General features: G+C 30.0%; 1 protein-coding gene across 6 annotated transcripts in view; it reads right to left on the bottom strand.

Moving 5' to 3' along the window:
- The window catches only part of LOC111630578 (apoptotic chromatin condensation inducer in the nucleus-like), a 107,604-nt gene that overhangs the window by 22,366 nt on the left and 63,452 nt on the right, over nucleotides 1-21,786 (bottom strand). For all 6 annotated transcript variants that reach the window (XR_002757547.1, XR_002757548.1, XR_002757549.1 and 3 more), the window contains exons 5-7: nucleotides 15,503-15,569; nucleotides 7,186-7,243; nucleotides 5,540-5,661 (exon numbers count right to left, since the gene is read on the bottom strand). Coding sequence is in view for 2 of the 6 variants with exons in the window: in XM_023374692.1 (XP_023230460.1) it covers nucleotides 5,540-5,661; nucleotides 7,186-7,243; nucleotides 15,503-15,569 (247 nt within the window). In the remaining 4 variants the exon portion in view is untranslated. The remainder of the gene's footprint in view (nucleotides 1-5,539; nucleotides 5,662-7,185; nucleotides 7,244-15,502; nucleotides 15,570-21,786) is intronic.

The following is a 21,786-nucleotide window of genomic DNA, read 5'->3' as shown; positions in this document are numbered from 1 at the left end:
CCAAAACAGTCCAAAGTGTCTTAAATGCCATCAAAACATTATGCTTCACAAAATTTAAAAACTACCCTCCTTTCATTGCAGCCCAGAAAAATGCACCCTTTGAAGAGAAATTGAATTATATTTTTACAGAAGAAACGTTTAAATTAAATAGCTTCTGTAACAACAAGCAGTATTTCTCAAAGCAACTGTTTAGAGATGGGTCAGTGATGGTCTGCAGTGCATTTGCTGCTGGTGTTGTACCAATTGTGACAAATTCTACACGAATAACTTCATTATATCAGGATATGCTTGTGGAATATTTGCTAACATAATCACTGTTATGTATGTCTAGCGAATGCATTTTTCACAAGGATAATGCTCCATGCCATTATTCCACAAGAACCAAAAAACAGTTTCAGCCAAAAATATTACTGTTCTGAACTGATCAGCATAAAATCTGAACCTAAATTCTATAGAAAATCTGTGGGGATCTGCTGTCATGCAACATTTATGAAAATGGACACTGTCAATTCAACACAAACAATGGCATAGACTTCATGAGGGGAACTTGGATAAAAGTTTATTAGAAACCTTCACATCATCCACGACAGATGGATTGCTGCAAGTACTACTTAACCCTTTCTTCACGAGGGTACCAATTCGTCAGCACCCTAGTAAAAATCGATTTTTGTAAAATTTATTGACAACAGATGTCAGCACTTGACAGCAGCATCTTGTCTATCGTCTGTTTCACATATTGTTGTCCAGATGGTGTTTTGTTGACTTAAAAAAAGCATTAATTAAAATTTTTTTTTTTTATTTTTTCCTGATAATTTTTTATTTCATTTTTAGCATATTCATGCAATAATATTACTATAATAATTTTATTCATGCTATAATAGGTCAACATGTTATAAATTTTCAAGTTGTGACCTTCAGTTCTGGCATTTTATATATTTTTTATTTTAATCTAAAATATCAGTAAATGTTACATGTATTACTACCGGTAATCATATGTTTATTACAAAATTTATATTCTTGTTCGATATGAAGTGAATAAAGTATATTAGTTCATTATATTAGTTGATAGCAGAATGCAGTTTTGATTTCAAACAAATGTTTGATATAATATGCAATAATTTCACAACGAATAAACGTACATGCATAAGTATTATATAGAGCTGTATTCTACAATATTCAACGTCTTTCTGGCTCAGTGCCAGCAAAAAACTAGGTAACTAGACAATGTTAATTTTAACAAAAAGTACAAATTATCAAGTTTAAATGTCAGTTCTGATATATAGTAATTCTTTTCTTATATATTTTTCTAATAAAATGTATTGAAAAATATCGTATTTAAAACTAAAGATATTAATAAATGTATGCAATTTTTTCATATGAATATAATGATAATTTGATTTTTGGTGAATTTTTAAAATAATATCACCTGACTGACCTATATTGCTTTAAGATAGATTACAAAATAAATGTAAACAGATGGTAGTGGTAAAAGGTTAAAAAAGGCATAGCAATTGATTTCTAATGTATCAATCAATACTTTGTGATGAAATTCAGATACTTCTGTTTCAATCTTATAATTTTGTCCAAGATGTGTGTTGACTTGAATTAAAAGATAAAAACACACATCTTATACTGTTTTTTTTAACAATCCCTATCAAAAACAATTTTCCAGTATCATTGATTCTAAAATTTTTTCTTCTTATTCTTACTTTGCTGTTTTAATAAATTATCACACTTTTTACAACAACCAGCCCTGTAGTTTGTTGTAATATTTTACTTAATTTTTGAATAAATAAGTTAACTTGTTGATAATTTTATAATTTTTCTAGACTGAGTAAATTGATGATGACTGATAAGACCTACTTTACTCCTTCAATGCTCTGCAACATGATACATAATTTTGATTGTGACAGTTACCCTGCAGAGTCAGTGAAATTCAGTTCATAAATATATATTAGATTAATATAACTGATTAATGGTTTAATCATCATTGTCAAAAGGAACAAAATATAAGCAAAAAGCAACCTGTTTTTTTCTTGATTAACTAAAAGCAATTAATAATCAGCATAACTAAATACTGTTTATTAATCATTAACAAAAGATTTTTTTAATGATTAATAAACAGTACAAATAATAATCAAACTGCATTTTGTCCAATGGAATTAATCTTTATGGTCTTTTAAAGTTTCAATAAAATTAAAGAAAAGTGCAAAGACACACTACAGTTAAATTCAAAAGTTTGACAAATAAAACAAAGTTTTAAAAGAAAGAATTTATGTAATACAGTGTTACCTCGGTATACGCCTGCTTTAGAATACGTCCTGTTTGGCCAAAAAAAATTTTGCTCGGTATACGACTTAATTCAATTATATGCGCCATCTATGAACAAGTAGCACTATCAGTGTACTAGACCAGACTAGACGTTCGCAGTGCAACGGTTTATAACTTTGTTAAATTTCTTCTGATTTTAATTTGTAAATAAAATTTTATTATTTTTATTAATCACAAATTGAAAAAAAGACAAATGAAAAGCAACAGAAAATAAAAATAAAAAAAAAATGACTAGAATCACAATGGAACTGAAAAAAGAGATTGTTGAGAAAAATGAAGGTGGCACGCGTGTTCAAGATTTAACTGTTGCACACCGTATTCCGAGAATGACGATATCGACAATCGTGAAAAACAAAGACATTATTAAATCGGCTAACGTTGCGAAAGGAGTTAAATCAATTTCTAAACAGAGATCAAAGACATTAGATCATGTTGAGAAATTACTTTTGCTTGGATAACTGAAAAACAGTGTGCTGGCGACATCCTATCAGAAGCAATTATTTGCGAGAAAAAGATGCATGTTGATCTCATGAAAAATCAAGCAGGAACTAGCCAGGAAAGCAAAGTGTTTAACCCCTTCTGAGCCGCGCTCGAGTGTGACTCAAGCAAGTTTTATAGCGTTACGTAAAAATCGGTCGTTAAGGCCACTTTTAAAAAAATTATTTTTTTTTGAATTTTTGGAATGTATTTTAGGTCCCCAAATTTTTTTCAGAATTTTTTGCGCACGCGAAAAAATTTTATCGCGATTTTAATAAGCCTTTGATAAGGCTCGATTAAGGCTTAATGTTTTTTAATGGGAGTTTTTTTTATCAAAATTAATTAATCATTCTAAAGTTGTAGTGCACCGATTTTTATTCGGTAAAGTTTTTTAAAGCTGCTTTCTGATGTCAAAAACGACTTCCGATAGTTTTTTAATTTTTTTAATTAATAGATTTTATTATATAGAAGTTTAATTAATTAGGGGGGGGTCGGAAATCTCAATAAAAATTATAATTTTTTAAAAATATTTAAAAATATACCGCCAGATTGAAGTCACCCTACTTCAAACCCTTGTCCTCCTGCGATGTCTATGAGAATGTCCCGGGAAATCCGACTCCAGCTGTGTTCAAGGTCATCCAGCTGTGTAAACAATAACTCATTGGTGTTAAATTTCGCAGAAAGGACAGACAAAAAAACTTAGACTTTGAAGCTTTTTCTTCAAAATTAACGCATTTCTTTCGTTTTTTTTTCAGTTTTAAGTATTTTTTATGCTTAATTAAAAATTCTAAAAAAATGGGCGGCTCAAAAGGGGTTAAAGTCAGCAATATTTTTTTTACATGAGAACGGATTAATCATTTTTACATTACTTCTTATGAGAAAGGTTGGTTCGGTATACGTCCTATTCGGTATAAGTCCAAACATCAGGAACGGATTATGGTCGTATACCGAAGTTCCACTGTATTATATAAGGGTCGGTCAGTTCTCTCTTATTTTACAAGAAAACTAAATTAAATTTACACAGCATGTAGTATAACTTTCCTAAGTTCTCACAGAATTTATCAGGGTCTCCTTTTCAAAGGGATTCTCACACTGAACTTTCTTTAATGGCCCAAATAGATGAGATAATCTGATAATACTAGGTTAGGACTGTATGGTGGATGAGGCAAACCTCCTATTCATTTTTTGCAATCTCTCAAATGGTTTGCACACTAGTGTGTGGTCTAGCACGACCATGCAAAAGAACAACACCAACAGGAGCTTTTGTTGGGTGAATTCACCAAAGATATGTTTTATGCTTATTCATAGTGCTGACATATTGAATAGACTTTATTATGCACCTGTGCTCCAAAAATCCACTAGAATTACACCCTTCATTACAACCAAAACACCGTTGCCATAATTTTTCCTGTGGATGACACACTTTTGAATTTTTTTCTTCCTAGGTAGTGTGTGTTGCCTCTTGGATTCAGGTTCAAAGAAATAAACTAGTCTTATCCCATCACAATTTTTGCCAGGAACTCCTTCTCTTCCATAATGAAGTGATGCAACAGATCAATAGCTTTTGTTTTTCTTGCTTCTTTATTCTAGTTAGTGAACATTTTCAGTAGCCACCATGCAAAAACCTTTGAGTAGCCTAGTTTATCAATAATGTACATCACACTGCCTTTATCAATGGTAAGCATGCAGCACAATTCATCAGTTGTTACATAGCAGTCAGCACAAATGATCTCATTGAGTTATTAATGTTCTATGAAATCACTGCAGTGGCCAGTCAGCTGCTTCACTTTTCATCAGCCAAGGTTTGCTCTTCAGCTTCCATACAGTCTTCTGTAACCCAGCATTGTTAGATGCTGGATTATGGAGGACTGTTGCATTCCCATAAACATTCTTCAGCCTTTCATCAATGCAACTCAAGGCTGTGACACAAGACGATTTTTCACCCTGGAGACATGTGTCTGAGTGACAAAAACCTGTTGATGTTCAGTGGTCTGGACACACATGGAGATAAGTCGCTGGAGTCATATGTTCAACATTTCTACCTGGTAATCATAAATTTTTGCTAATGGCACAAAATTATGTATCTTTGAGTACCTTGTGTTATTCTTTAATAGTGTGGTTATACTGTAAATTGTTTCTTATGATTGAATTAATAAAGTTAAGCATCATATCCTATTAACTGTCGATGAACGACTGTCCTCCATTTTTATTTTTGTGCTGTAAACAAGAGTTATACTCAGATGATAAATCTATGTGCACTCATTGGTTACAGTGAGCAACAGGAGAGTTAAAGCAATTTGATTCCCCAATGACTCATCTTCCACTGCCCAAGAAACATGTTTTTCTATTACCTGGTGATATGTTCCCACAAAAATCATCTAGTATGTCATGGTTTTAAGTGTTTTACCTTCTACAATCAGGAATTCTATCACAGATTGCTATCTTATACATATGTCAATATCAGCCATTTTCTAAAACAATGCTAAGCTGTAACCTGTTGACTTACAAAGCTGTTATTGTGAATGATGAAGGTAGGGGAAATTATGCCAAATTCAAATTTCTCACATTACAAACTTATTTAATGAGGGAAAAAATGAGACATTACTTTTTGACTGTTCCTTGTATGTTCATGTTATCAACAAGTTGTTACACAAACCTTTTCCAACTTTTCCAATAAGAAATCCAATGATAATTACAAAATAAATCTTTCACAATAAAATGCAATTTTTACCTTAAGGGAATCAGTCGAAATACTAACAGATGGCTTAGTTGCCACTTTTGTACTTGACCCCCATCTTCTTTTCCTTTGTGGTCTTTCAGAATTACCAAGAGTCTGATTTTCTTTTCTGGATGCTAAAAGTATTTTAGAAATTAAAAATTTATCTTGCTCATTGAAATATCTCACTATGTGTTTTAAAAAGTAAATAAAATTTAATAGGAAAACTAATTAATATAATCATAATAAATATAAATATAATTAAAACTATGATCTATTTTAAATTGCTCAGTAGTTCACAGTAACTAATGAGTTTTCTCATCTAGATAAGGTGGTGACTACCAAGAGTTTATATTATTATTATTTTTATTGAGTTTGGTGAGTTATACTTAGTTGACACAGGTGGCTGTGTACTATGCCGAAACACAGTCAAGACATAGTAATCAAAACAAAACAAAAATTAAATAAGTGTGTCAGTGTGTGTGTGTGTCTGTATTCAGGAATTTCCTAACAATATGACATGTATTCAATATAGTGGCCTTCTGTAGTATGATGTGTTTCTATTCAATTGTAATGTGCTCATGCTTTTGTGTAGTGTGTGTGGTATAGGAGAGAATAACAAGTACAATAAGCACCCTATCCATCCTCCACAGATGCCTTATTTCTTGGGTGAGTTCTGTGTACTTGCAGATTTTTTCAGTGCATGTATTTTGTATATTGTGAGTGTTTGGAACAGATATGTCTATAATGTATGTGATTTTATTGTGTTTGCCAATGAGTGTGATGTCTGGTCTGTTGTGGTAAATTGTTTTATCTGTGATTACAGCTCTGTCATAGTACATTTTGTGTGTGTTGTTTTCCAATACTGTTTGTGGAATATACTTGTAGCATGGTTCATGGATGTCTACCAATTTGTGTTTCTTTGCAAGCTCTTGGTGTATTATATCTTGCAAGCAGAAGTGATGTGTTGTATGGTTTCTGGCATGATGTAACATTTCTGCATGTGTCATTCGTGAATGTTGTATCTTTGAGTATGTGTTTTCTATAGTTTTTAGTATTTATGACCTGATCCTGTATGGTAATCATAAATCCTTCTGTCTTCCCAAAAAGGCATCCCTGAGCTAGCCAGCTGTTTGAAGCAGTTTTGTCAACAGAATCCTGGGCCAGGTCATAGGGATGCCTGCCATGGAGTGTCTTTTGAGTCCACGATTGCTTAATGGTGTCTATGCTTTTTATATGTTGTGTCAAATCTGTATGATGTGAGTGTAAATTTAATGTTTAATTAAAGTTAGTACTGTTTAGTTGAATCTTAGAAACCGAATTTAAAAAACTGGTCCATTATTTCCAGATTCTCTTTACATATGCCATTATTATTTAGAAATAATCTATTATATATAGAAATAAAATCATAATTTTGTATTTAATAAAATATAAAATCTATGTTTTATCTAATTCAATATTTATTAATAAGGTGTTACATGAGTCAAATCTCATCTATATACAACCATGTTACAAATTACTTAAATAAACACAACAAACAAATAGTATTTTGGTTATACTATTTATCGTAAAAAAAATTATTATTTAGTTTTCTACTGATTGGTTAGATTATTAATTTATTTATTTATAAAATGAAGATAATAAATAAAAACATTGCATACATGATAAAGATAATTTACGTGTTGTTATTCTTCGTGACTGCTCTTTTACTTCTTTATCCTGTAAATAAATATATATTTTTAATAAAAACAACTGTTTTAAATAAAATTTTAATTAATATTTGTGGTATAATTTTATTCCTATCACAAAATAACTGGTGATTCAATACTTCATAACAAAATAATTATAATAAAATTTGTTATTCCAATAAAATTTCTATCATCTTTAATATAATAAATTTCCATTCTCATGTAATGACATGCAGAATAACTAATTTCATTGTAAACTTCTGTCAATGATTACAAAAGACCAAAGCAGAATATTAACAAAGAAATAAATAAAAATATAATAAAGCCATCTTCTGTAATAAAAATTGCTTTCAGTTCCTCTTCAGTTTCAGTACAGTAGAACCTCATTTAACGAGCATAATTAGTTCCAGGATCTTACTGGTAATACGAAACACCTGTTAAACGAAACAGTTTTTCCCATATAAATTAATGTAAAATACGATAATGTGTTCCATGCTGAAATAAATACTCAAATATTTTATGTATAATGTTTATTTAGAGACAATTATACAATATACATTGTTAAGGAGCATGAATCATCATCTTTTCTTCTAGCATGAATGAACTAACCTGAAATTCGAATTCCATTAAAAAAAATCACAGATAATATGTCTGATAAACATACCAAAAGATATGCCAAATTCTTGGGCTATGTAAAGGCTATAATTAAATATTAGAGGTTGTGGCCGAAGTTTTCATCTCTGAAACATGAACGTCAAACGTTGAGCGCTGCCATATTGTAAGTCTGGAAGTTTAACAATGGTGTTTGGAACGTCATTGGAATCGTGCTCAACATTCCAAATGCTATTGTCAAACTTCTAGGCTTACAAAATTTAATAGTTATATATAATTAATTTTTAATTTAGACATTTCTGAAATTTAATTTGGAATTAGTTATTAAATTTAATATGAGATGGCAGCATAACTGACTACCTCTAGTCAAATTAATTAATTTTTAATATTTAATTATATTAATAATTATAGCCTACATAGTAAAAGAATTTGGCATATCATTTGGTGTGTTTATTATGTAATGGGCTATGGTTGTTGATGTTTATACATAATATGTGCAAATACAAGTTTGGAAAAATGTGTGATCATAAGAAACACTAAGATGCTAGCGGAACAAGTGCTAAACACAAACTGATGGAGCATGCACAGAATCCAGGACTTCCTCTTTTCTTGACACTCATTAAGCAAGTCATGTTTTAGAATTTGTTTTGTTTGTTATGCGAGGTTCCACTGTAATACTGATATTAAACTGATATGACTATAAAGAAAATTAAATTATTTACAGGACAGCAAGTACTCACTTAACTTCATCAATAGGTTCTTGAAAACTGCAATATATTGAGTTTTCAATATAACAAAGCCAATTTTATTATTATCTATTAATTTTCCATCGCTGCACAACAATACAAACTTAAAAAGGCAGCCCGAGCTACAACCCAAGTAATTATAAATGAAATCGCTGCGTTTGATTGCGTCACAACTTTTTTGTCGCACAAGAAAAAAACACAAAAATAAATTATGATAATACAAATTGTGTAAATGATAAAATTTTTGATAACTGCATTTTTATATCATTCAGGAATTGACATCAATGCATTTTTAAAGTATTGTTATGTAAAGATTTTATATTATGAAGAAAACAAATTACATAATCGAGAACATGTAAATTGCCGAATTTTTGATGATCCATCCATTATTTTTTCGATTACTTCATTTCATGCAGAGAAAACATATATTTCTAAACTATCAGCAAAGAATTTTGATGGATTCTATAATATTCTGAGCGGTGTCAAATTTTTATATTAGATGATCGATTTAAGCCTAACACATGACTATATCACATAAAAAATTAAAAATAAAATTCATGTGTAAAAATCTAATGAAACTATCTATTAAATCATAAAGACAACATTCTTATGAGTAAAATGAAATAAAACCTTTGTCAATTAGTAGATTTACAACCCAGAAAAACACATCTGTTAATAGAGCCACAAAACAATTAATGTTTATTGACTCTTGCAGTAGGGGTAATGTGAGGTCTGTTTAAAAAATCTTTTGGCAGTACAGTAGTACTAAACTTCTACTAACTTCATACGAATGACTCATCTTTCTTCTCCATTTACCAACAAACCCGATGACAATCAGGGAAACATGAGATAACTTACAGCGAGTTGAAATTTGATATGTTTATTTTTTGCGTTTTTTTCATCAAATTATGTAAAAATAAATATTAAAAAAGCAATTTTGTCAATATACATGTAATGTATACCACTAAATAGAAAAAGAAGTGCAGAATTCGACAAAAAAATTATTTCTTTATGAGATAGATAAAATTGAATAATTTTATATTAAAAAAAACACTGGGTCTAAGAGATCCATGTGACTCAAGTAAGGAAACCATTCCTAGCGACTCACAAACTGTTAAGTACCTTCTCATGGTCACGCCAGTGCTGCCAGCTAAAAACACGCACACCAACAAAAATAATATTGGAATAGCCCAAGACATAGCCAAAGATTGCAGCGCAATAGCACTAGTGGAATTTAAATTTGCCAAGTGGAATGCTTTTAGTTAATTGACGTTTCAGTTGATCGACATTTGGATAATCGATGCTATACTGTAATTTTACTTTATTTTTGATTGTAATTATTATTTTTATAATACAGGATGTCTCAAAAGTCACAGAAATTTAAAAAAAAATCAATCTCTCTCAAACTATTTACATGATGCAGTTTTCACAGAAACACTTAGAAAGAAGCAAGATTTTTTTAGGTGTAATAAAAATTTTAGTACCAAAATTGTTAATTTCTTGCCATTAGATGACACTTGATAAGATTACATAATTTGTGTAGTTGTTACTAGAGCTTACACTAAGAACATTTTTATATTTTAATTCTTATTTTAACAAATTTACAAATGTTCAATATGGTGCCCATCATTCATGAGCACAGCTGTTAGACAAGGTATGACACTATAAACAGCATTAAAGAACATTTCAGTTGGTATTACTGAAACTTCATGTTGGATAGAGTTCTTCAACATGGATAATGAAGTTATCTGATGTCTATACACCTTTGACTTGGCCCATAACCAAAGTCACAAGGTGAAAGGTCTGGAGACCTTGGAGACCACTCATGTGGAGAAAAGCAACCGAGGACATGGTTCTCTCCAAAGATTGTCATAAGCAGTTGTTTGGCAGGAGCAGAAATGTGTGGAGGTGCTCCATCTTGCATGAATGTTATACAGGTAAGTTCTTGCCTGCTTTCAGTTTCTTACAGCACTATCTAGATGACCATCTAATGGCAAGAAATGTAACTATTTTGGTACTAAAATTTTTATTCTTTCTAAGCATTTCTGTGAAAACTGCATCATCTTACTGTAGATAGTTTGTGAGTTATTAATTTTTTTAAACTTGTCACCCTGTATATATATTACAGGTATACCTTGCTTTACGTCGGTAATTGGTTCCAGGAGAACGACTTAAGTCAAAAAATGACGCAAGTCGAATTTACTTGTCTCCGAATCTACTTGCCACTAGGCTAAACCATAAATTACCAATTCCCGTTCTGTATTTTATTTATTAATGCATTTTTAATAATATATGGTTAATAAGGATCTATTTTAAGCTTACAAACAAATAAATTTTAGTTTTTAATATAGTACAATCGTTTGGTGTGTTTATTATGTAATGGGCTATGGTTGTTGATGTTTATACATAATATGTGCAAATACAAGTTTGGAAAAATGTGTGATCATAAGCAACACTAAGATGCTAGCGGAACAAGTGCTAAACACAAACTGATGGAGCATGCGCAGAATCCAGGACTTCCTCTTTTCTTGACACTCATTAAGCAAGTCATGTTTTAGAATTTGTTTTGTTTGTTATGCGAGGTTCCACTGTAATACTGATATTAAACTGATATGACTATAAAGAAAATTAAATTATTTACAGGACAGCAAGTACTCACTTAACTTCATCAATAGGTTCTTGAAAACTGCAATATATTGAGTGAAAAATATACTGTATAACAAAGCCAATTTTATTATTATCTATTAATTTTCCATCGCTGCACAACAATACAAACTTAAAAAGGCAGCCCGAGCTACAACCCAAGTAATTATAAATGAAATCGCTGCGTTTGATTGCGTCACAACTTTTTTGTCGCACAAGAAAAAAACACAAAAATAAATTATGATAATACAAATTGTGTAAATGATAAAATTTTTGATAACTGCATTTTTATATCATTCAGGAATTGACATCAATGCATTTTTAAAGTATTGTTATGTAAAGATTTTATATTATGAAGAAAACAAATTACATAATTGAGAACATGTAAATTGCCGAATTTTTGATGATCCACCCATTATTTTTTCGATTACTTCATTTCATGCAGAGAAAACATATAATTCTAAACTATCAGCAAAGAATTTTGATGGATTCTATAATATTCTGAGCGGTGTCAAATTTTTGTATTAGATGATCGATTTAAGCCTAACACATGACTATATCACATAAAAAATTAAAAATAAAATTCATGTGTAAAAATCTAATGAAACTATCTATTAAATCATAAAGACAACATTCTTATGAGTAAAATGAAATAAAACCTTTGTCAATTAGTAGATTTACAACCCAGAAAAACACATCTGTTAATAGAGCCACAAAACAATTAATGTTTATTGACTCTTGCAGTAGGGGTAATGTGAGATCTGTTTAAAAAATCTTTTGGCAGTACAGTAGTACTAAACTTCTACTAACTTCATACGAATGACTCATCTTTCTTCTCCATTTACCAACAAACCCGATGACAATCAGGGAAACATGAGATAACTTACAGCGAGTTGAAATTTGATATGTTTATTTTTTGCGTTTTTTTCATCAAATTATGTAAAAATAAATATTAAAAAAGCAATTTTGTCAATATACATGTAATGTATACCACTAAATAGAAAAAGAAGTGCAGAATTCGACAAAAAAATTATTTCTTTATGGGATAGATAAAATTGAATAATTTTATATTAAAAAAAACACTGGGTCTAAGAGATCCATGTGACTCAAGTAAGGAAACCATTCCTAGCGACTCACAAACTGTTAAGTACCTTCTCATGGTCACGCCAGTGCTGCCAGCTAAAAACACGCACACCAACAAAAATAATATTGGAGTAGCCCAAGACATAGCCAAAGATTGCAGCGCAATAGCACTAGTGGAATTTAAATTTGCCAAGTGGAATGCTTTTAGTTAATTGACGTTTCAGTTGATCGACATTTGGATAATCGATGCTATACTGTAATTTTACTTTATTTTTTATTGTAATTATTATTTTTATAATACAGGATGTCTCAAAAGTCACAGAAATTTTAAAAAAAATCAATCTCTCTCAAACTATTTACATGATGCAGTTTTCACAGAAACACTTAGAAAGAAGCAAGATTTTTTTAGGTGTAATAAAAATTTTAGTACCAAAATTGTTAATTTCTTGCCATTAGATGACACTTGATAAGATTACATAATTTGTGTAGTTGTTACTAGAGCTTACACTAAGAACATTTTTATATTTTAATTCTTATTTTAACAAATTTACAAATGTTCAATATGGTGCCCATCATTCATGAGCACAGCTGTTAGACAAGGTATGACACTATAAACAGCATTAAAGAACATTTCAGTTGGTATTACTGAAACTTCATGTTGGATAGAGTTCTTCAACATGGATAATGAAGTTATCTGATGTCTATACACCTTTGACTTGGCCCATAACCAAAGTCACAAGGTGAAAGGTCTGGAGACCTTGGAGACCACTCATGTGGAGAAAAGCAACCGAGGACATGGTTCTCTCCAAAGATTGTCATAAGCAGTTGTTTGGCAGGAGCAGAAATGTGTGGAGGTGCTCCATCTTGCATGAATGTTATACAGGTAAGTTCTTGCCTGCTTTCAGTTTCTTACAGCACTATCTAGATGACCATCTAATGGCAAGAAATGTAACTATTTTGGTACTAAAATTTTTATTCTTTCTAAGCATTTCTGTGAAAACTGCATCATCTTACTGTAGATAGTTTGTGAGTTATTAATTTTTTTAAACTTGTCACCCTGTATATATATTACAGGTATACCTTGCTTTACGTCGGTAATTGGTTCCAGGAGAACGACTTAAGTCGAAAAATGACGTAAGTCGAATTTACTTGTCTCCGAATCTACTTGCCACTAGGCTAAACCATAAATTACCAATTCCCGTTCTGTATTTTATTTATTAATGCATTTTTAATAATATATGGTTAATAAGGATCTATTTTAAGCTTACAAACAAATAAATTTTAGTTTTTAATATAGTACAGAAAAAAGTAATTTAAATTTACGAATGCATATACTGTAAATACAGTATATACTTGTAAATGTATACATTATAATATGATTTTATGTGCTTTAAACATTTTTCTAGTGATATTACGACTTCAATATTTGTGGCAGACAGACGTAAAGTCGAATAAAATGACTTAAACTTGATTTTTATTTTTCCATATATTTTTTGACAAACGATGTAACTCGAAACGACATAACTCAAGATATACCTGTATAAGTGAAAAGAAAATAATACTGTGATTATAACAGAACAAGTATTACATTTAATGGGAAATCTGTTGTTTATTTGATGATAATTTTTCTATCTGAAGTTCATAATTAGTAACTTTGAGTAATTAGTCATTAAAACAAATTAGTCATTAAGACTTTTCACAACACCTTCAAGACCTCGTTCTCACTGAAAAATTTTAACTTTGCACATTTAGATTTATATATAAATGTGCAAGTTACAAAGTTATTTATAAAAACTAATACTTTCTAAACTTTCAAAACAGGTATCTTGAAATCATTGCATGGGTCACAGGATTACTATATACTATAATTTAACAACAAAAACTTTTTAATACTAATGCTATGTTACTTTATAATCTCTTTTGAATCATTAAAACAAAGAAGAGAAATTTTTATAAGCCATTTCATTCATGATGTGTTACTGTGTTTCATATGTCCTAAAATCACAGATATTAAATGCAAGGTGGAAATAAATTTAAACATATTTATAAAGTTTCCAAAACTGCTGGGTGAAGACAAAAATACTTACCTTCTTAAGGAAATTACTTTGAATAATAANTACCTTTGCAATAGGTATGGTAACAATTCTACTGTATGTACTGTAGAAAACAATAAAACAAATATATCACTTCTGCTTTCAGTTCAGAATATAATTTGTCAATATTCTTTTCTACAAATTTGTACATCAGAATTATTTTAGTTTTTGCTTTTTTTTTTTTAAAAAAAATCATTTTATACCACAAGTTTGTATGTTTCCATTAATTAATTTTGAGATGTAGTTTTTCTCCATCAAAAAGAGTAATTTTTATAATTCTTTTAATTTGATAAGTTATTTTATTAAGTATTGTACCCAAAACATTCCTGATACCAATATTGATAATGCTATTTTTTTCTTTTTCTCAACATGAATTCTTATCCATAGCTAAGATGTATTGTCAGATATTGTTTAACTTAATAAAATATTATCTATGGTGAACTATATATAATGATCTCCATGTTTGTGAATAATTGGAACCAAGTGATCCTTCATAAACATCAAATTGTTGAGCTTTTGAGTTCTATTTTCAACAAATTTTGTAATTTTTTTCCAAGACTATGTATTACTACTGTTTTAAAAAATTTTCAGAAAAATGAACAATTTTATTAAATAAATATAGTATGCAATTGGTTTATAATGCTGCAAAAGTCATTTTATTTTAGCAACAAAAAAAACCACAGTAAGAGAACTTATAACATACACCATAAAATGAGTGAGTGCAGTGAACTTTTAGCATCTGTGCAAATTGGGATGTTCAAGAAGGCACAATGCTAACTCCAGTTTACAGTGATATGTGTTCTATTTCCCAAAAGGTTGAAACCTTTCACAAGAATTAAAATTTTGGTACATATATTTCCAATCACGAATGATTGAATTTCCAAACACTGACATCCATGAACATTGAGGATATAGTGTAAAATAAATGTAACATAAATTTCTAATAAATATTTCAAACCTATTAAGTNATTTTTAAACATAAAAAGATTTATTTTTATCCCTGATTTATTAATTAAATATATTCAACCATAACAACAATTTACTGATAAACGATTTATCTAAGTGAGCATCTATCTATATATAATTAAAAATATGAAGTATAGTGAAGCTTACAGATAACTGTTTTTCTCTGTGATCAGACACTTCAGTTTCTTCTTGACTGGAAAATTTATGTTCTTTTCTGAAATATATAAAATTTTTAAGTGATTAGAATAAGATTAATATTGCTTAACATATTAATATAAATTCAATTATTAAAAACCAATGGGATTTGTATATATTGAAGGACTAAAAATAAAAAGTTTTTAGTTAAAAAACAAGTAAAAATATACTCTTTCTATTTACGACTTTTCTATAGGTCAAAACTAACAAACAAGTGACAAGGAATAACTAGACATTACCATTATTATTTTATTATTGATACAATCCAAATGCATTTCACCATCAGGCCTCTTCAGTAGATACATCAAGATATCAATTGCTGGTTACGCTTTATATCCAGCAGTCGTTCCCAGCATGCATCAACAATCATTCCACCATTCAAATAAAGTACATTTGCATGTTTGGTGATGCAAAGCTGTTCTACAATTTTTTTTTCTAAATTAACTATTAACTATAAATCTTACTGTCCTATAGGAAACAAAAAGAATGTTTTTATTATGGAATTGAGAAAGATATTGAATCAAACAACTCTGCAAGAAAATATAGATATTGAAGTAAAACAATTGTTTTAAAAAATTTCTGTTAAATGATTATCCAAAGTATATCCTTTGTAAGTGGTATAATTTATATTTAAAATGTAGATTTAATGTTAAAAATGACATATAAAATATTTCTTATGTAAAGTTTCCTTATGTTACTAATATTTTTGAAAAATACAAACTGATATTTAAAGAATTTTCTATATGTATAGTTGCGAATCAAAAGAATAAAATGTCAAATATTATCAGTATAATAAACAGTGAAAATTCGTCCAGAGATCAATTTAAGATCGCCGGTGTTGTATACAGAATGTCATGTACATGTAGAAGTCCAAATTATTACATCGGGGAAACCGGAAGAAGATTGGAGTTGAGAATAAAGGAACATGGCGGCCATTAGATTGAGAAGGACGGAATCAGCATGGTTTTTACATTGTAGAGAATTTAATTGTAATATAAATAGAAAAAATACTAAAATTCTGTATAAAATAGAAAATAATTTCGAAAGAAAAACTGTAGAACATTTTTGCATCATCGAATATGCAAATGTACTTAATTTAAATGGTGGAAGGATTGTTGATGCATGCTGGGAACGACTGCTGGATATAAAGCATAACCAGCAATTGATATCTTGATGTATCCACTGAAGAGGCCTGATGGTGAAATGCATTTGGATTGTATCAATAATAAAATAAGAATAGTAATGATAAAGTCTACTTATTCTTTGTCACTTGTTTGTTAGTTTTGACCTATAGAATCTTCAAAGTTGGAAATAGAAAGAGTATATTTTTACTTGTTTTTTAACTAAAAACTTTTTATTTTTAGTCCTTTAACATATTAATTTATTTAATTATACACAAGTAATTACAAGATATACTTTGATGTAGTGTTACAAAGATATTTTATTATATCAATCATATATAAATTAGAGTTATATCAAATAATAATTTAAAATATTATCTATGGTGAACTATATATAATGATCTCCATGTTTGTGAATAATTGGAACCAAGTGATCCTTCATAAACATCAAATTGTTGAGCTTTTGAGTTCTATTTTCAACAAATTTTGTAATTTTTTTCCAAGACTATGTATTACTACTGTTTTAAAAAATTTTCAGAAAAATGAACAATTTTATTAAATAAATATAGTATGCAATTGGTTTATAATGCTGCAAAAGTCATTTTATTTTAGCAACAAAAAAAACCACAGTAAGAGAACTTATAACATACACCATAAAATGAGTGAGTGCAGTGAACTTTTAGCATCTGTGCAAATTGGGATGTTCAAGAAGGCACAATGCTAACTCCAGTTTACAGTGATATGTGTTCTATTTCCCAAAAGGTTGAAACCTTTCACAAGAATTAAAATTTTGGTACATATATTTCCAATCACGAATGATTGAATTTCCAAACACTGACATCCATGAACATTGAGGATATAGTGTAAAATAAATGTAACATAAATTTCTAATAAATATTTCAAACCTATTAAGTTTATATTATTTTAAATAATTCACTTGAACAATTTTGGGAATTCTGAAATTTTTCAATTAATTATATTTTCTATGATAGAGTTAACCTATTGTGAGACTAATCGGGGGTAGGATATTTACGAGGATGTTCCTCTCCTACCACTTACTCGACTCAAGACCTTGAGGTCCGGTCTCGCTTGTCTAAAGGATGGGAGAAAAAAGGGTTAGGAGAAAGGATCGTTAGATTCTTTCACCTGTCAGGATCTGACACCAATCTATCAATTTATCGTGGATAGATGGGGAGGAATTATCACAAGCGATCTCGTCGAGGACTTCGGGTTCAGTATGGAGGAGATAATGGTGGAAGAAATGTACTCCAATCGTTCGTTAACAAAATACCCGTTTATTCCGTACATTTATACATAGTTAATAATTTGAATACAAATCCCTCTCGGGGGTTCAATCTGTATAGTTCATAAGTAGCAGGCAAAATATAAAGTAGTCGCGCCCCTAACCGCAAGTTTGGAATATTCGAATAGCGAGAGAGCTTACATATCCTTGCGTGTAGGATAAATACCTCTGATTAGGTTGTTATTACGTTGATCCGAGGTTCGTCCTTCCAAGTTCAAAAAGTTCGAAGTCGATGTTCAAAGTCTATTAAAGACGGTGGCGACGAGATGCAGGTAAATCCACGGGCACACACTCACAGTATAGAGAAAAGAACGTAATTTTCCCCCTTGTTGTCATCGCACTTGTCTTTTATATGGGGGCTCTCTTTTCGAGATTTCCCCATGTACGTCACAGGTGATGATCTTCGTTGACCAATGATGGGCGAAGTGACAAACTTATGACACAACAGTTAAATCATCTTCTACAAGGAAGTATTGTCGTGGGAACGGAGTTTTTATGAGCGATTTTTATGAGAAAATTTGTCGGTTGTTTTTCCCTTTTTTGTGTTAACCCTAACTTTTAATCTAATGAATAAAAATATTCGAATCTTAAATCCGGGCCCTCACACTATCCTATGTTGAAACATTTCTCCGATGTGTGTCACTCATGTTGAATTTTTGTTGATGTAACATAAATTTAAGTTAAATGTTACCTAACGAAAATTACACGTTTTAGAAAAAAAAAATAATCGTTGCTATTGTATCATCCAAAATTATTTTTTATTTTGCACAAACAAAATAGACATATTAAAAAATGTAAAAACAAAAATTTATTTTTCAGAAGTTAGTTTTAATATGATAATTATGACGAGTAGCGAGATCTAGTGTCATAAACATTCCAATGCAGAAACGAGATATCTCAGGTCCAACAGACCAGGTCTTTATTTTTCAGCATGAGATAACTCAGAATAACACGGAACAGGTTAAACAAATATAAAATTCACTTTTATGACAACTTAAAAGGGGTTTTTCAGACAAATAAACCAAAATGTTATTTCCTTCAAATCCAACTGAACATGTCTGGGATCACTGGGATGCAAACTGGACAGCCTAGGAGTTTGGCTGAATTAGAGGACTGCTTGCAGCAACTGTAAACAAGATGCTGCGAGATGCCATACAGCACCTGTATGCTTCCATGCCTGCCCGTATCACATCATGTATTCATGCTAGAGATGGCCCAACAGGGTAGTAGAACATCCTTTCATTTGTAGTTTTTCCTGCAATAAACAATCCTTTTGCTTTCATTTTGTAATCACTTACTTATATCACAATTACCCTCATATATGTACAATTTCGTTGAATTCTGACAATTCCTTGGTGAACTAATTTTTATGGCAACGAGTGTAAAGGAAGATTTTAATTTAAGTCATCATCATAAGATAGAATATACAATTATACACTTAACGTAATACACTGATTAATAGAAATAAAATTTAAGTCATTGCCAACATCACAAATGACTATTTTTAGTACTAATTAATGGGATTTTTGACATTCAAAATTGTAAAATTTATTTATGACAATGAATCGCCTCTCATTTATGAGAAAAAGTTTCTTAAAGTTGTAGAAAAGTCGTTTAAAATTTTTTTAAAAACAGAATCTGGCATTTTTGTTTGAACTTATGAGACAATGATGCTGTGGTGTATAAACAACTGTTTGAATAGTAACAGTAGCCATTTCAAATAATACCTTTGCAATAGGTATGGTAACAATTCTACTGTATGTACTGTAGAAAACAATAAAACAAATATATCACTTCTGCTTTCAGTTCAGAATATAATTTGTCAATATTCTTTTCTACAAATTTGTACATCAGAATTATTTTAGTTTTTGCTTTTTTTTTAAAAAAAAAAATCATTTTATACCACAAGTTTGTATGTTTCCATTAATTAATTTTGAGATGTAGTTTTTCTCCATCAAAAAGAGTAATTTTTATAATTCTTTTAATTTGATAAGTTATTTTATTAAGTATTGTACCCAAAACATTCCTGATACCAATATTGATAATGCTATTTTTTTCTTTTTCTCAACATGAATTCTTATCCATAGCTAAGATGTATTGTCAGATATTGTTTAACTTAAAGTTTTGGAGATTTCAAATAAGTTATAAAGTTTTGTAATTGGTTGTTAGCTTAATAATAATAATAGTTCTAATGATAAGGTTGCCATATATTATCTATACACAAACACATCTCTAAAACAAAATTAATAAATATATATTACATCTGATATAAACAAATAAACAAAAAAATTTAAATAGCACAGCTCTGAAATATGACTCCCTTATTCATAAACTGTAGTATCATTATTAATATAAGTGAATTTTTTGTTGTATTATATTTTAAGAAATATTAATAAATAAATTTAAATTTTTTACTTTTTAAGAATCATAAAAGTTTGAAAATTAATATCAATATGGCAACTATTTATACATATTATTTTATTTTGCATAAATTTTCATATTTAGCAACATTAGCATACTTCATTCAAACAGAAAAAATACTCAAAGTTTGAAATGCTTGTAACAAACCAAGTTAAAAATTTATAGAAATTTTTTGTTAAATTTTTTAGCTTAAAATCTAATCCAAATTGTTAAAAATATTTTAATTCATGTGTGTCCTATTTATAATTTTCGAAATATGGTCACCAAAAGTAAAAAAAATAGATAGCAATGTATTTAAAACTGCACAAATATTCAAAATCATCTATATCAAAACTTATGTAAACAATATAATCTTGGTAATCTGACTTACATAGGATTGGAACAGTACCAGATTAAGAAGATTACTAGGGAACCTATTCTGAATAGTATCGTTAAGCTAACGAATACAATAAAAACCAGTTTCTATCGGAACCATGTGATTTGCGTTTAATCAACTGTGAAAATGCTATTCCAAGCCGTATGTTTCGTTTTCAGTTCCAATAGCCACATGCGATAACTAAGCTTTTGTTATTGATCACTCTCGAGCTGCCGTTAGGAACGTAACAAAAGTGTAAACAACATGGCGTCTTTTGGTGTAAGAATGATTTTACTTCACGAGCAATTGGAGAGAGAGTTAATAAACTATGTTGTTGTATTGCTTAAAAATAATTACCTTAACTATTTATGAATATTGTAATTGCTTTCTTGTAAAAATTTAAAGTAAGTAGCTATAATATGAACATTATTTATGAAATAGGTTTCATTCGCATATGTATAGATTAAAATGATAGTCATATATTTATATTCAAAGCTATCAGTTATTTTTTGCCATCTTTCTGGATCTTTTTGTGAGCCGACTCCATCGGAATTCAGACGGTCAGTTATTTCTTGCCACAATTTCTGGCGATCTTTTACAGTAAAGGAAGCATCTATCTTCCCTGACATTAATTTAGGGTTGTCTTCCATAAAATTAACAAGCATCTCAAACTGGCAACTTGTAGTTTGCTGGCTTTGTTGTCCTTTCTTCGACATTTTAAAACGAAACTATTTCACTAGCGCTGGTACACGACAATGCTAAAACCGCATGCTTCACTTAGAAAATGGCGGGTTGCAGTCACATGACAAAAATGCAATGTTAACTAAACTGTGATTGGTTAAAGCATAATAGCTATCGATAGCATGGAAACCAGATGCATCTCGATCAACTACCTGTAGTGAAACCCACTTAATGTGGAGCACAGAATAGCGATTTGTCTAAGGTTCGTTAACTGCCTTTCGCTAAGGGGACTTATCTAGTGTCTCGTGTATCGCTTTCGCTGAGTTATCGGAATAGTTCATAATAGGTCCCCAGA

This window comes from Centruroides sculpturatus, unplaced genomic scaffold (assembly GCF_000671375.1).
Source record: "Centruroides sculpturatus isolate CEXI.00-Female unplaced genomic scaffold, Cexi_2.0 scaffold607, whole genome shotgun sequence".
NCBI lineage: Eukaryota > Metazoa > Arthropoda > Arachnida > Scorpiones > Buthidae > Centruroides > Centruroides sculpturatus.
This window is presented reverse-complemented; position numbering and strand designations above follow the sequence as displayed.